This window comes from Entamoeba nuttalli, assembly GCF_000257125.1.
Source record: "Entamoeba nuttalli P19 unplaced genomic scaffold asmbl_4359, whole genome shotgun sequence".
Classification (NCBI taxonomy): domain Eukaryota; phylum Evosea; order Mastigamoebida; family Endamoebidae; genus Entamoeba; species Entamoeba nuttalli.
The window spans coordinates 1-15,576 of NW_008576736.1; the positions used below are offsets into that span (position 1 = coordinate 1).

Sequence of the window (15,576 nt, forward strand, 5' to 3'; positions counted from 1 at the left end):
AAATAATATAAATAAAAGAAAAAGAAATAATAAAAGAATTTATAATAAATTAAAGAGGAATGGTTTGTTGTCATTTTTAATATTTTTCTTCTAAGAAAATTCATAAAATTAAAGGAAGAGCCAATTAAGTAAATGAAATTCTGATGAGAGAGAGTTTTGACGAATAATTTTTCATGAGAGTGGAATAAAAATAAACAAAAAGAAGTAAAAGAAAAAGTATTTATAGAAATATATAACTGAAATTTTTTTACTTAAATCCATTCGATACAAAAACTGGTACGAACTAAGAATTTTAATTAATTAATAACATTTAATATGACAGTTGAAGAAGCTATTCAAATAAAACTTTCTGATTTAATAATTGAAAGATTAGAAGGGAATGAATTACAACTTGCAAAAATTTTATATTCATTACTTCATTCAGAAGAAGAAGAAGAAGTATTTAAAGGGGTATGTGCACTTATAGATGGATGTGAAAATATAGGATTTAAAAGATTTATATTAAAAATTAAACCAACATTATATTCATTTATATTAATTAAAAACTTTGAAACTAGATATGAAATTCTTGGTGGATTATTAGCATTTATTAGAACAATGGATAGAGAAGTTGATGGATATGTTGATTTTTGTATTAAAAATGATAAATATTTTGTTCCATTCTTACAAGAAGCTTTAATTGATCCAGAAGTATCTCAAGAACAAAAAAGAAATATTCTTTTTACAATTAAAACTATGTTAAATAATACTCAACTTGCTGGTGTTGTATCTTCATTTATTCCATCTGTTATGTTAGAATATTCACCTACTACACCTAATAGAGATCTTGCAGCATTTATATTATTTAGAATTGTTAATTTAACATTACAAAATGAAGTAGTATTTATTAAAAATAATGGATTTGAAAGAATTTATAATATTATTGAATCAGAAGATCCAAATGATATTACAACTGGAGTAACTTTATTGGTTCGTATCTTTAGTGGAAAAGACCAAAAAACAATGAATATTTTTAATAAACATCTTCTTCAAACAAATTTACTTGAAAAACTTAGAAATTATCTTGACTCATTAAAAGGTGACTTATTACTTAGAGTACTTAAATTACTTCGTTTACTTATTAGAAATGAAGGAAATCTTCAAAGATTTTGTGAAGAAGGTATTATGTTATATTTAATGTCTTTAATTGAATTTCCATTTAAAGATGGTGTTGATGGTGAATGTGTTTCTGTTGCATTTAATATTATTCAATATGTATTTTATTCTCCAGAAACAAAGTCATTACCAAAAGAATATGGTTTTACTAATAAATTAATTCAAGGTATTCAACACCATAAAGAATTACAATCTTTTACTATTGATGTTATTCTTAATACTATGAATAATGTTCTTTATGATGAAGAAATGGTAAACCAATTACTCTTCTTCGACTGCATAAAAGTTTTAACTGAAAAAATTAATGAATTAACCCCAAAACAACAAACTCTTGCATTAAATATTTTAGCCCATTTACAAACATTCCAAAATACTTTAAATGTTTCTTCAAAGAAAGAACAAAAAACAGGAGAAGTTCAAGGAAATAATATGCAAAAAGTTCTTGAATCAATGCATTGTGTTAAAGAAGAACAAGCTAAACAAGAACAACCAATACAAGAAAGTAATATTTATAATAATGAAGTATCAACTAAAGAACCTATGAATGCTAGTGAAGGATCACTTAATATTTCATGTATTGGAGAAGAAAAGAAAGAAGATGATTCCTCTACTCCTAAAAAATCTACTTTTCAAGCAGGTAAAAAGCATGAAGGGTCAAGAGCACATACTTATCTTGGAGAACGTAAATCAATTAGAATTGATAAAAATAAGGCTGTTACTAAAGATATGTTAAATCTTCCTACATTCTCTCAAGTCGCAAATTCAAGTTCAAAAGTTACTGTTAATGATGCTCAAATGCTCGCTGAATTAAACTTAAAGAAAGAAAAGAGAAGATTAATTGTTCAAGAAATGTATACAACCGAAAAAACTTATGTTAATCAAATGGAAAAATTCGTCACTACTATCCTTCCTACTTTAATTCAATTAATGCCACCAGCTGAAGAAATGATTGGTAATTATAAAGATATTTATGAATTACATAAAGAGTTTTTAAAGAAATTAGAAGAACGATTTAATTCACAAAAAGGAGAAGCACTAATTATTGTATCAGATATATTTAGAGAATTATTTAATAATAAAGCACTTCAACCAGAATATCTTAAATATTTATCTCAATCAGAAGAGTCTTTAAAATATAATTATGCTGGGTATTCTTCTCAAATGAAAGCTCAAATTACAAAGTGGACTCAATCTTGTATTGTTTTACCTAACTTTTTAATTCTTCCTGTACAACGATTACCTCGTTATATTTTACTTCTTGAAACTTTACTTAAATCTACACCAGAAATAGTTCAAGATGAATATCATGCATTAAAAGAAGTTTATTTATTAGGAAAGAAAGTTACTACAGAAATCGATCAAGAAAAGAAGAAAATGGTAAAAGCACAAGCTTTATTAAATTATTCTCGTACTATTCAAAATTATTCTGCTCCAAATAATAGACAATTTTTAAGAGATAGTATTATTACAGTTAAAGCAAAATCTAAGCTTGTTGCTACTGTTATTTTAATGAGTGATATGTTATATGTTTGCACAAAGAAAAAACATATATTTATTCCAAAATATACTATTAGTCTTCTTAATGCAGGTATTACTTCAAATAATTCTGATCCATCATTAAGAACAATTACATTAACTTCTTCTCAACCAAAAGAACCAACTCTTACTTTATTCTTCCCTGTTGATGTTGATTTTGATGGTTGGTTACTTGATTTAAAAATGTGCATCAAAGAATAAAAAATATAATTGAGTTGATTTAAAAAACCTTTTTTATATTCATTTTAAAAATCAATCAAAATTAGTTTATTTCTTTGCTTTCATTTCTTTTTCAAATCTTTTATGTTTATCTTTCAATAATTGTTTCATTCCCCGTGTTGCTACAAATTCTGGATTTGTTGGATCAATGTCAAAGTCATGTGAATCAAGTACTTTCTTAAATCTATCATCTTCAACATCAATTTTAAAGTCTTTATCCATTTTTTCTTTTTTACTTTTCTTTTTACCTTCTTTTCTTCTTTCTTTACGTGTTTTCTTTTCTTTATCTTCTTCATCTTCACCTAATGTTCTCTTCAATTTCTTTTCACGATTTTCATTAATATCATCCATCATTAATAATTCTAATTCTTCTTTCTTTTTTTCTTCTTCTTTTTTATCTTTTTTCTTTGTTTTCTTTTCAGTCGATGCAACTTCATCAGTTGTATATGTCATAACCATATCTCCTTCTTTCATTTCATCTTCTCCCACTTCATCCTCTCCAAGCAAAATAGCATATTTCTGTCTAATCTTGTCTGACTCTTCTTTTGGATGTTCTTCATCTTCATAATCACTTGAATGTTCCATAAATTCTTTGTAAGCTTCTTCATTTTTAACTAAATCTTCCTCTTCCATTTCCATCCAATTCTTTTTTAATGCACTATTTCTTTTTTGTTCATTAGTATCCCATGTTAATTTTATTTTATTACTCTTTGCCCTACCATCTCTACTTATAACTTTTTCATAAGTAGTACATACATCAACAGCTTTGTATGGAAATTCAGTGTCATCAGGAACAAACCTTAAATCTAATGTTTGTTCACAAAACTCTAACTCCTCTCCATCAACTGCATTATAAACTTCATTAGCTGTTTCAATAGAGTCAAATACTGCAACTGCAAAATAATATTTTAATTTATCTTGTTCATATTGATATATTTTTTCTGGATCAAGTAAATCAACTGGAACAACTTCAGCTTTTTGAGCTGTTTTAATTTCTTTTGTAACAGGTTTTAATCCAAGGTCTTCATCGTTATCTTCTTCTTCTATTGCCTCTTCTTCTTTTTCATCAACAACTAGTTCAGGATTTTCTTCTTCTAATTTATCATCAGAAACAACTGTAAATGTTGGAATCCAATTTGGATCAGTTAACTTTTTGTCTTCAATAATTTCAACAGTATCTTCAACACCTTGTTTCCAAAGATATTTAGGCATTCCTTCAACTTCTTCTTGTTTCATTCTTTCAGCACCAAATTGACTTGGATAAATAGAAACACTTTCTAACTTTCCTCCATTTGGAACACATACACTTAAAAGTGCAAATAAATCTCTTGCAGAAGTATTTTCCCAATCACAATTAACAATAGCAATTCTTTTGGTAGCATCACCACATGGAATTTGTTCTTGTTCTTCAAATTCTTTCTGTACACCTTCTTCAAGTTGGATATTTGCCTCTTCATCACTTTGTTGATTTTCTTCTTCTTCTACAAGCTTTTCAAGTGTTTTTACATCTAAATTATCATCCTCAATATCAAATTCTTTTTTAATAGCTTTTAAATGATCTTCTTGTTCAACATTTCTTCCATACTTATCAATCTGTGCATCTTCATGAAAAAGATTACTTTTTAATGCTTTTTTAAATCGAGGGTCTAATTTTGTTTTCTTTCCTTTAGAAAAATTTTTAAAACGAGCATCTTTCTTAAAACGAGAGTCAGGTTTCTTTTCTGATTGTCCCTTCTTTCCACTACCTTTTCCAGACATTTATTTGAAATGAAAAGAAAGATTTTTTTCTAAACCCTTATTTTTTAAATAACAAAAAAAAAACAATAACACAAAAAATCAATAACAAAATATAAATATATTTGATTAAAAAAGTCATATTTTTTCAGTTCCAAATTTCTAGAGGATGAGAATAATTGACGAATGAGTAAAGAGAAAAGAAAACAAACATGGAAGTCAAGTGTCAAATTAGTTGAAATAGTAACATATGCCCCACTGTTGGTTATAGTACCACAATAATAAGGAGCTGAAAACACAGTAACACAAACACCATCTAAAACAGTAAACCCATCAACCATTTCATGTGCTCTAATAAGTAATTGAAGATTATTTTCATTAAGGAATTCATTTAACACATCCATACCAAAAGCACATCCTGTTCCACGATTATTTGAACTAAATCCATTGTCTTCTAAAGAAGGATCTGCCCAGACAAGATCACAAATTAAACCTTCTTCTGGAATATCTACAGGTCTTGTAATACGTTTAATTTGATCAAGTTTTTTTAATAAAGGAGAAAGACCACCATGAATACATAATATTTTATCATTAATAAGAGCTGCAAAAGGATATACATTAAATGTTGATATAAAAGCATTCCAAATGTATAAATTACCATATTTTCTTAAACATTCATCATAAAATCCATAAAATCTATTTAAACAAGCAGTTTCATGATTACCTCGAATAAGATAAATGTGTTCTGGGTATTTAATTTTTAAAGCATAAAGAAGACAAAGAACTTCTACTCCATTTTTTCCTCTGTCAACATAATCTCCAAGAAATAAATATTTTTTATCTGGTGGAATACCATTTTGATAGAAAATTCTTAGTAAATCAAAGAATTGACCATGAATATCCCCAACTATTGTTAAAGGTGCATCTAATGCTAAAAATACTGGTTGACTCATAAATACTGTTCTGATAGTTGAACATAAATAACTATTTAAAAATGAATATAAATTGATTCTTAATTTCAAATTAAGAATAATATCAAACTATATTGTATCTGCTGGTATTAATAATGGTTGTTTTTCTGATTTCATTAATTCAACTATTAAACAATCAATATTTGGGATAAATGAGGTAATTGGAACAATTAACTTTCCACGTTGTGACATCCTGTAAAATGGTTTGAAATGATTTAATTTGAATGGGATTAAGTTTTGTCTCTAAATGAAAATAACAAATTTATCCTTTTTTGTTTTTATTTTTTATATGTTAAATTCTATTTTAACAGTCATTTATTTCATCATTTGTTGTTCTTTATTCTATTTATTACTGTCTACTAATTTTACACTTTTAAATCTTTTTAATTTAATAAACTTCTACACATTTTTCTTCTAGTGTTAGTTCTAATATTGGAGAATTTTGTTTGTTGAAATACATGTCTTCTAAATACTTTTTGATTAGTTGTTCTAAAATTAGTTTGTATATTTTTAAATTCAGCCACGTTTGATTTATTATCGAAGAAACTATTTCTTCATTAGATTAAGCTAAAAGCCTTATTTTAAGAAAAATAAAATTTACATACAAATCACAAGTAACGGTTGTTTTCATAACACTTTTATTCTTTAATTTATACAATAACAGTATTTCTTTATAATAATCTTTCCCAATAATATTATTATTGTTATTTCTTTGATATAAGAAGTTATGAATTATTAAATTTTTCCGAGTTAAATATCTTTTAATGACTATACAATAAGATTATATATATTCTGTTAATAATAGGCAATCACTTGGCTGTTATTAGTGTAATTAATTTGATACATTTATTGTTTTAATAAAATAGACACTATTGAGATCCAAGTTTTAGTAAACACTTCTACGTTCTTAGTTTGTATTATTGTTTTGAAAAGTTATTTTAATGATTTGGTTCTTGATTTTGTCTTTTTTATTTATTGCATCAAAACAATTGATTTTTTTATTGTTCTTTTTGAATCATCTATTTTTATTGGTTTGTGTATTGTTTTACACTTATACCATTTTGTATTTTACTATATAATATTTTTCTGTTTTCTTAACTTGAATTATTCATTTCTTGTTTTTTAGAATCTTAAGACTCGGTTTTTTGTTAGTTTAATTACTTTTTGAGATACTACTCTTTTTCATGAATTTCTTTTTTGTAGTACAACACTTGACAATATTAGTTTCATTTCAATGTGTTGTTGGTATTTTTCTTTTATATGATTTATTTTTAGATTCTTTAATAGCACAAGACAAATAGTTGTTAATTTAATAAGATAAAAAAACAAGCAAGCATCCTTTGTCAAATTAAATTTGTTAATATTTTTTTGTTTCATAGTTTAGTAGAATTTGAAAAAGATAGTGTATTCATTTCTTTTTATTATGAACAAAAAAATATTTCAAATAATAAAGTGATAATATTATGTTCACATGTGAATTATAATACAAATCCAATGAATTTCGTACACAAAAAGACTTTTTTATTTGTTTTAAAAAGGTAATTATTATGCTTCTTCATATTACCTTAGTAAAGGATATTAAATAGTAGAGAGTTAAAAGAAATATATATATATATAAATTTGTGAATTAAATAAATGAAATTATAATACTTAAAAGAGACTAGAATAAATTATATTTTTATTAATTAGAAGCAGGAATTGAATTTATTTATAATTTTAAAAATATTAAAAATATTTCAAAAAGACAAATTTAGAAGGTTGTTTTCATTCTTTTATTCTTGGAAGGTACGTTACAAGTAATGTTAAAAATTAAATACATCATTTTGATTTAATTCTTTAGGTATTAAAACTTAATTTAATGTTTAGGGTTTATTATAATATTTTGTCAAATCATTTTATTCTGTTTGAGTATGGATGGATGTATTAACAAACATGAAAATACTCTTATGTATGTTCTTTAATTTTAACAAACCTGTTCTAAGAAAATAATAGGTTGTTTCCTTACTAAATTATTTTATTTTTTTACACTTGTTCTATGATAAGAATTTTATTCAGTTGAATGTATAATTATGAATAATAATTGCTGGTATTTGTGTTATATAATTGTATATTTATTGTTATATAACTTCTATTAAAAACAATTATTTGTTTCTAATTAAATTTAAAACTTGTAAAATAGTTATAGTATTAGTAGGAAAATAAATTATTTATACTAAATTATCTTTTATTAATTTAAAGTCTGACACTACAATATTATTTCAAAAGCAATTTTTATAGTATCATTCTCTTCATTTAACTTTAATTTGTAAATTTGAATAGAATAGTATTAAAGTTCAGTGTATTTTAAAAGAAATTAATTCCTTATGAGTCGAAAACAGATAATTGTATAGAAACAGAACTTAGACTTTAAATGTGTATTAAAATTCATAAAAAGTTAATATTGTGTATATAATTTATGTATAAATTATAAGAAATAGTATAATACATTCTGATAAACAAAACAAGATTTGAAATGTTTTAAATTATAAAATTGTTTCAATGATAATAATAATAGTAATGCTCAATTAAAATAAATACATCTATTAGTCTATATTCTGAATAAAACCATTTTCTAGAATGAGGTCTACGTTATTATAATTAATTGGTTCAGAGGGTTGCTTTATGTCGTTGTAGTATATTGATAGATTTGTATTTGATATATTTATTATTTTTTCTTTAGTAAAACTATTATTAAACAAAATTACTTCATTACATTTAGCGTCAAATTTCTTTAAAGTCAAACTTCTTTCATTTTTTGTAAATAAAGAAAGAATATATTTATTTATTTCTTTACCAATAATATCAACACTTTCTTTATTTAATAATAACTCATTCCCAAGTCGTATATCAACAACTTTTATCATCTGAAGAGTCTTTTTTGAACTTTTAGTTGGTCTTGTAGAAACAAAGTATCCAAATGATTCTAAAAGTTTAATTAGATAATTAAATGTTAATGCAGCTCTATTTAAATCTTTTCTTCTTTTTAATGTTTTTTTACATGCACTTTGGTGTGCAGCTTGCAGCTCAATAGCAAGTTGCTCTTCACAAAATTTATCTATTGAATACTCAAAATCCACTTTTTCATCAAAATAAAAGAGTTGTTGAATATAAAAATACTGTATTGTTTTAAGTGCAGCACGTTCTGGTCTTCTAAATTCAAATGTAAATCCAATTGAATTCATTAAAGCAATTACTGCACTTTGTTGAATTGCTTCATATGATTTTGAATGTCTTTTAATTTCATTTAATTCTTCATTTGTTTTAATCGTCATTTAATACCAAAACTTTGCATTTGAAGTTCAATTAACCTACCCTTAAATATATATGTCATACTAGAAAATTAGTGTGTTTATTATGCTACGTCATTGCCTTTCAATGATAGGATTTAAATAATTTTAAGTCATAAAAACATTCATCTAAACTTAAGATTTTCCTCTGAGTGTCTCTTTGCTTATCGTTGGCAAGCATTATTTTATTTTTAAATTATTAACTTTTCCAATAAAGTTTTTATTATTAGAATATAGACTCGTTCTCTAGATTTATAGTTTTTTAGTTTCTTTATTTTTCAATGTTAATAGATTATTATCTAAATAATTATTAAAACCAACTTTATAATATAGGTTATGGATATATTCCTAAAAATAAATAACACGGAAAATTACTTCCTTACTAAGAAAAGATTTAATTATTATTAACAATATTTACTTAGTTTATTCTATAATACAACGTAAGTGATTAACATAAATCTTTTTAGCTTTCTATCAGGATTTTTAACCAACTGAACTAAATAATTAGTAAAGTTCAATAATAAAAGTAAAAATAGGATAATAGATACAAAAGAATTATTTTTATCTAAATATCATTTGTTTTTTTTTTTCTATAACTATTGCAATATCTTAGGACCAATTATGAATGATATTTAGATTAAATTATTCAAGTTTTAAATGATTATCACTCATGAATTAGAAATTAAATAATAAATAAATTTGAAAAGGAAATAAGAATAATAAAAAAGATAAGAAGAGTGAATTAAAAGGAAATAAAAAAAAATATGAATAAAATTCAAAAAAAAGTTTGGATAATCTTAAAAAAGGAAAAAATGAGTTGTTCAACATTTGAACAAATCTATCAACAAAAGGGTATTCAATGTTCATTTGCATTAAAAAGAAATATACCAAAAGAAGATATTGAAAAATGTTGGGATAAATTAATGAAAGAATATCCATATTGTTGTAATTATGAAGAAGAGATATACAGTGAAGATAATAAACCATTATACATATCAATTCAATCATATCCGATTCATTCAATTCAAGAAGCTTTAGATTATATCATTAGAGAAAATTCATTTGAAGTTGCAAAGACTCGATGTTTTGGAATGAAAAAAAGTTCATTATTAATATATAGTTATATCACTTTAAATTCAACACAATACACTATATTTGGAATGTATCAATGTCATTTAAAAACTGACTTTAAATCAATAGTTTTTTTAGTAGAATCATTTTTAAATTACAGTGTTCAAATAGAACATCAACATTATCCAATACAAACTGCTTATTCAAATCTTATTGAAGTAAATGGAATTCCAGATGATGAAAGAAAAGAAATGGCAGAATTATTTATTCAAAGAAATGTAATTCAATATGACTATAGTAAATTAAAAGATGAGTCTTTAATAACAAAAGATAAATTATTAGAAGCTCAAGAAGAAACTAATACAATTATTCCTAATTGTTTTATTTCTAAAACAATAAAATTAAATCAAGAAGAAACAACTAATTTTATTCAATGGTGTAATGATAATAATCTTTCAATACAAGCTACTCTTCTTGCAATACAATTAAAAACATATGACCATTTATTTAATAAACAAAATAAACAAGCTACAACTATTGCTTTTATGATTCCTTATGATATTAGAAAATTTTTACCTAAAATTCAAAAAGAGTCAATTGGTTGTTTTTATGAAAATATTTATCCATCATATCCTTATAATTTTCTTCAATTATCTATTAAAGAAATGGCAGAACAAATTACTCAATACATTAAAAATATTGATGAAATTAATCATCCATTTTTTGATAGATTTAGAGATGCAGTGTATTGTGGAAATACTAATTTATTAAAACTTCCATACACAACAACATTAACTAATATTAATTCATTTATAGTAATGGAAAGACTTCATCCATTAATTAAAAAAGATTTTATAGATTTTCATATATCAAATTGTAAAAGAATACAATGTAATAAAGAAATGAAAGAATTAATAGTGTATAGTTATTTTCTTTTTGATGGAACATGTAATATTTCATTATCTTATGAATATTCAATAATACCATCAATAATTTCAGAAGAAGTATTAAAAGAGATGTATTCAATAATAATTACACTTTAATTAATCAATCAATTAATACTAAATCATTATTTTCTATTTAAATCTGTTTTTTATTTAAACTTGAAATAATTTGACCAATCCTTTTTCTTTCTTCTTCTGCTTCTTTTTCATTAAAAACATTTTGATATTCTTTTAATGTACGTTTTGGTTGACTTGCTATTTTTCTAATATAATATAACATGTAACATCCACAATCAACCCAATTCTTTTGTTTAACTGTATTAATTTTATATTCTTTCATTATTTCTGATGCATCTATACATTCTTTATAATTTTTAAAATATTCTTCTTCAATAAATAAATTCATTTCTGTCTTTAATCTATCTTCCATAAATTCTGAATGAAGTGAATCTATTAAAATATAACATGGTGCTTCTACAAGACTTTGTTTTGTATCAACTTCATTTAAATCTGAAAATCCTGAAGTTTTATCAAAACAAATAATAATTAAAGAAAAGTGTGAATTTTGATGAAAAGGAAGAAAAATATAATTATATTCAAATATATTTTTTCCTTTTAACCATGACTGAAATTGTTTCCATTTTTCAAGTAATTCTTCTTTTTTAATATTATGATGTTCTAATTGATATTCTTGTAAACTAAAATATGACTGTAATTTATTAAGAAAAAATGGACTCATAAATAACATTTTTCCTTTATATGTTTGATCCATTTCTTTATCTTCAATATATTTCATATAAAAATCTATAATTCCATCATTAATCATTTCTAAACTATTTAATACATCTAAATCACTCATTTCTAATGTATAATCTTTTCCATCACTTTCATAAAAATATACTTCAGTATCTTTTGTTGAATTTCCATCATCTTCTAAAATAATTGGTTTTTCTTTTTCTATAAAATCATCTTTCTCTAAATCTATTGCAAGTTGTTCTTTTTTCTTTTTTATTGGTTCTATTTCATCATCTTTTTCTAAGTCAATTTCTTCTTCTATTTCTTTTTTTTCATCTTTTAAATTTTTTCTTTTAGCTATTGGTTGGAAGTCATTATTTCTTTCTTGCCTTTGAACTGTATGAATGTCTTGTTCTTCAAATATTTTAGTCCAAGCATCATTTATTTTATTTTTTCCTTTAATAGTTTCTAAATTTTCTATTTCTTGTTGAGAAGGTATTAAATTAGTATTATCTGAAGGTTGTAATGTATTTTCTATATCTTTTTGTTTCATGTCATTCATTTTTTTATATTCAACATATTTTTTAATATATCGTCCAATATTACTCCAAATTCTTGTTTGATCTTTAAAGGATTTTTTTTTGATATTAATGTTACCAACAAATGGTTGTTTTGCTTGAATAACTTCTAATATTTGTTTTAATGTTAGTGGTGGATTTAAATGAATAAGAAAAACAAATGTTTCTGTAAATTGTAATTCAAGAATAATAAAATTGTCAGGTTCAAGTAAGTTTTGATATGAAACACTTTTAAGCTCTCTTTTTTCAAATTTAAATGGCTTTCTTCCTTTTATATCAATTTTAATCTTATTAACTTGAAGAGAAAGATGAGTCGCGTTAATTAGTAAATTTTCTTTAAACCCAAGACATACATTTGTTTTTACACTAACAGTTTTATGTTTTATTGATCTTTTTGGAACAGTGTTTGGTGTGATAGGAAATGGCTTATTCATTAATTATACGTTTATAATAATCTCAGTTTTTTTTTCATTACTTATTATAATTTATAATTAAGAAATTATAACTTTTACTATATCTTCAAGTCATAAAAAAACAAATAAAATATTAATAATGGCATGCAACTTTTTTATTCACTATAATTCATAATATATGAACTACATGCAAAACAGAATAAACGGGCTTCAACAGTTTCTCCTGCTTCTGACCTTTTACTTAAGAAATCTTCAACTTCTTTTAATGGAACAACATGAACTGTAATATCTTCTGATGATCCAAGCTCTTGTTTTGGGTTTTGATTTTCTGGAGCATCACCATTAATTAACAATGAAACATATTGAACATAGGTATCACTTTCAGCTGGTGCAGCTGCAACTCTTTTACTAACTTTTAATACCTTTTCAGCAACATAACCTGTTTCTTCTTTTAATTCTCTTTTTGCTGAAAACTCAACAGTTTCATTTGGATCAATTAATCCAGCAGCAAGTTGCCATACCATAGTATTAACTGGTACTCTAAATTCTCTAATAAAAACTAATGAAGTTGGTTTCTTACTAATTGGATAATAAATTATAGGGACTAATTCTACAGCATCAACATCTAATCCTGATAATTTTTTTGATTTTCTGGAAATACACTCCCATTTACGAATTCCTTTTGGTGTGTTATATTCCAACAATTCAAATGACATAAATTTCCCATCGTGTAAGACATTATGTTTTGTAACATAAAATTGTTGCTGACCTTCTTCACTACTCATTTTTTTAATCTTTTTTTTTAGTATTTAGTTCTTCTCTTTTATGTTAAACGAAGTGACACGTCATTTTTATGTTATAAAACAAAAAATTAAAATATTAATTGTTGTAGATTTCTTTTCCGAAAAGAAAAGGCGTTTATTTAAATAAAGTTGTATAAACAGGAAATAAAAAACCATATTTGGAGGATTGTCATAAATATATTTTTTCTGTCTAAAACTTGTAAATCAGAAAAGAAACTATTTTTAATGGGTTGTGGAGGCTCAAAACCAAAACTTAATTTACCTGATTTATCACTACAGCGTAACCCAGATTGGAAGTACAACTCATCTATTAAAGTTGAAGGAAATGTAATTCAACAGTTTAAAGACCATGGCTGTACATCGTGTTGTATTGGTAAAGTTCCTATTACTCAAATCAAAGTAAAGATTTTACCAAGTCAAGAATATTGTTTTGTTGGTCTTATGGAAAAAACAGCAGCAGACCAAGCAAGTGCAACGAGTAATGGAATAGTAAATTTAAAAGGAGTATATGGATGTGGAATGTCAGAAAATGATGTTGTTATGAATGGTCAAGTAACTCATTATAAGTTTGTTTTTATTTTTTAGACTATTTTTTTCTAATTAAAAATAATATTAAATAAAATAGAAGACCAGCATTACAATCAGGAGATTTTGTTGAATTTAAATATACTAAAGACCGTATTTTCTTTAAAATAGCAAAAGACTGGGATTTGTTGTATGTCGTTGGAGAAGGGAAAGAATTTGTTTTTGTGTGTGAGATCTGTCATCTTTATTCTCGAGTCGAAATTATTGAGTCTACAAAACTAGAATTAACTCAATCAGACCCACCAAACAATCAGCAATGAAATACTCATTGTCTATAAAAAAGTTAATTTATTTTTTATAATCCGAGTTTAGGTTTATTAAATTTATAATAAAATTAAAAATATCAATTAAAAAAGAAAAACCAACTTAAAAAACTGAGAAAGAGTAAAATGCAACAACAGAAAAGTAATGATGAACTTCTTAATGAGTCTGCCCAAAGAGTTGTTGAAGATATTTCCAAATTAATGAACAATGAACTAAACATGGCTAGACAAGATTTTAAATTTTATACTGCTGTTAATAATGAAGCAAGTAAAAAAGTAGAAAAAATATCAGATATTGTTGCCAGTAATTCTAAGAGTGTAGAATTAATTGAACAAAGCTGTTTGTTACTACGTAAATTAATAAACATTTAAATGAAAAATAGAGTTTTAATGGACATGTAGATAATGAATTAGAAGAATACAGAAAATATGTAGATCAATTGGAGACAACTTTAGACGGTATTGAATTAACTGTGGGACAATTAGACGAACAAACAAAAATGATTGAAGCATCGTTCCGAGCAATTGAAAGAAAATTAGCTCAACAAGCATTAAAAAAGTAATAATAACTTCATTTTCTAATATTGAAATAGGTTTCAATTATTAATAAATCAATGAAGTAATGAAGAGGTAATGACGAGTGTAATTAATAATTAGTTATCAATAACATTATTCATATATAACATTGTTTAACAAAACAATATGAAAGCAAACATTTATAAGTGTTTGTGAAATAAAATGGTCTTTTATCATATTTGTATCTGTTATTCTAACTCATTAATAAGTTTAATAAACTTATTATTCTTTTTGAGGTAATTCGTTTTAAACCACTCATCAATAAAACAATAAAAACACTTATTTTTCAACAAGAGTTTTATTTTAACAAGTTAACTTAAAGAATGAGTTTTAATAGTTATAACCAACTGACAAACCCAGTGGAGAGAGAATAAAATAAGGAATAACCATTCTTCAAAAAATAAATTTATTTTTAAATAATCTTCTAAATAATTATAAAAAACTAGAAAATTACTTGAAAAAACATTTAGTATAATATAGTTAGATTCTTCTTAATAAATAAGTCATACTCAAATAATTTATTACATTATTGGTAAATAAACTTTATTTTATTTTATTATGAATTAAATAATATTTAACCTGCATTATTTAACAACAATCGGTACTTATTTATTTATTCTTTTTTGTCTTATTTCTTCAAGATGGAACAATATTTTGTTTGTATAGA

General features: G+C 24.3%; 9 protein-coding genes across 9 annotated transcripts; 4 read left to right on the forward strand and 5 right to left on the reverse strand.

The window, feature by feature from the left end:
* Positions 1–315: 315 nt before the first annotated feature.
* Positions 316–2,892, forward strand: ENU1_101350 (GrfA protein, putative; the record flags this gene model as incomplete). The annotated part of the gene is made up of 1 exon (XM_008859318.1): positions 316–2,892. The coding sequence occupies one exon, from the start codon at positions 316–318 to the stop codon at positions 2,890–2,892; it is 2,577 nt and encodes an 858-aa protein (XP_008857540.1).
* A 66-nt stretch (positions 2,893–2,958) lies between these two features.
* ENU1_101360 (NUC153 domain containing protein) lies at positions 2,959–4,668 on the reverse strand (the record flags this gene model as incomplete). Its single annotated transcript, XM_008859319.1, has 1 exon — positions 2,959–4,668. The coding sequence occupies one exon, from the start codon at positions 4,666–4,668 to the stop codon at positions 2,959–2,961; it is 1,710 nt and encodes a 569-aa protein (XP_008857541.1).
* Positions 4,669–4,782: 114 nt separating this feature from the next.
* ENU1_101370 (Ser/Thr protein phosphatase family protein) lies at positions 4,783–5,807 on the reverse strand (the record flags this gene model as incomplete). Its single annotated transcript, XM_008859320.1, has 3 exons — positions 4,783–4,806; positions 4,857–5,628; positions 5,686–5,807. 3 exons carry the CDS (start codon positions 5,805–5,807, stop codon positions 4,783–4,785), a joined length of 918 nt encoding a protein of 305 aa, XP_008857542.1.
* Positions 5,808–8,197: 2,390 nt separating this feature from the next.
* ENU1_101380 (hypothetical protein) lies at positions 8,198–8,926 on the reverse strand (the record flags this gene model as incomplete). Its single annotated transcript, XM_008859321.1, has 1 exon — positions 8,198–8,926. The coding sequence occupies one exon, from the start codon at positions 8,924–8,926 to the stop codon at positions 8,198–8,200; it is 729 nt and encodes a 242-aa protein (XP_008857543.1).
* Positions 8,927–9,753: 827 nt separating this feature from the next.
* On the forward strand, positions 9,754–11,055 carry ENU1_101390 (hypothetical protein; the record flags this gene model as incomplete). The annotated part of the gene is made up of 1 exon (XM_008859322.1): positions 9,754–11,055. The coding sequence occupies one exon, from the start codon at positions 9,754–9,756 to the stop codon at positions 11,053–11,055; it is 1,302 nt and encodes a 433-aa protein (XP_008857544.1).
* Positions 11,056–11,092: 37 nt separating this feature from the next.
* Positions 11,093–12,703, reverse strand: ENU1_101400 (Ulp1 protease family, C-terminal catalytic domain containing protein; the record flags this gene model as incomplete). The annotated part of the gene is made up of 1 exon (XM_008859323.1): positions 11,093–12,703. The coding sequence occupies one exon, from the start codon at positions 12,701–12,703 to the stop codon at positions 11,093–11,095; it is 1,611 nt and encodes a 536-aa protein (XP_008857545.1).
* Positions 12,704–12,837: 134 nt separating this feature from the next.
* On the reverse strand, positions 12,838–13,467 carry ENU1_101410 (muT/nudix family protein; the record flags this gene model as incomplete). The annotated part of the gene is made up of 1 exon (XM_008859324.1): positions 12,838–13,467. The coding sequence occupies one exon, from the start codon at positions 13,465–13,467 to the stop codon at positions 12,838–12,840; it is 630 nt and encodes a 209-aa protein (XP_008857546.1).
* A 243-nt stretch (positions 13,468–13,710) lies between these two features.
* ENU1_101420 (hypothetical protein) lies at positions 13,711–14,330 on the forward strand (the record flags this gene model as incomplete). The annotated part of the gene is made up of 2 exons (XM_008859325.1): positions 13,711–14,051; positions 14,111–14,330. 2 exons carry the CDS (start codon positions 13,711–13,713, stop codon positions 14,328–14,330), a joined length of 561 nt encoding a protein of 186 aa, XP_008857547.1.
* Positions 14,331–14,459: 129 nt separating this feature from the next.
* Positions 14,460–14,896, forward strand: ENU1_101430 (hypothetical protein; the record flags this gene model as incomplete). The annotated part of the gene is made up of 2 exons (XM_008859326.1): positions 14,460–14,673; positions 14,736–14,896. The coding sequence occupies 2 exons, from the start codon at positions 14,460–14,462 to the stop codon at positions 14,894–14,896; spliced, it is 375 nt and encodes a 124-aa protein (XP_008857548.1).
* Positions 14,897–15,576: the final 680 nt, after the last annotated feature.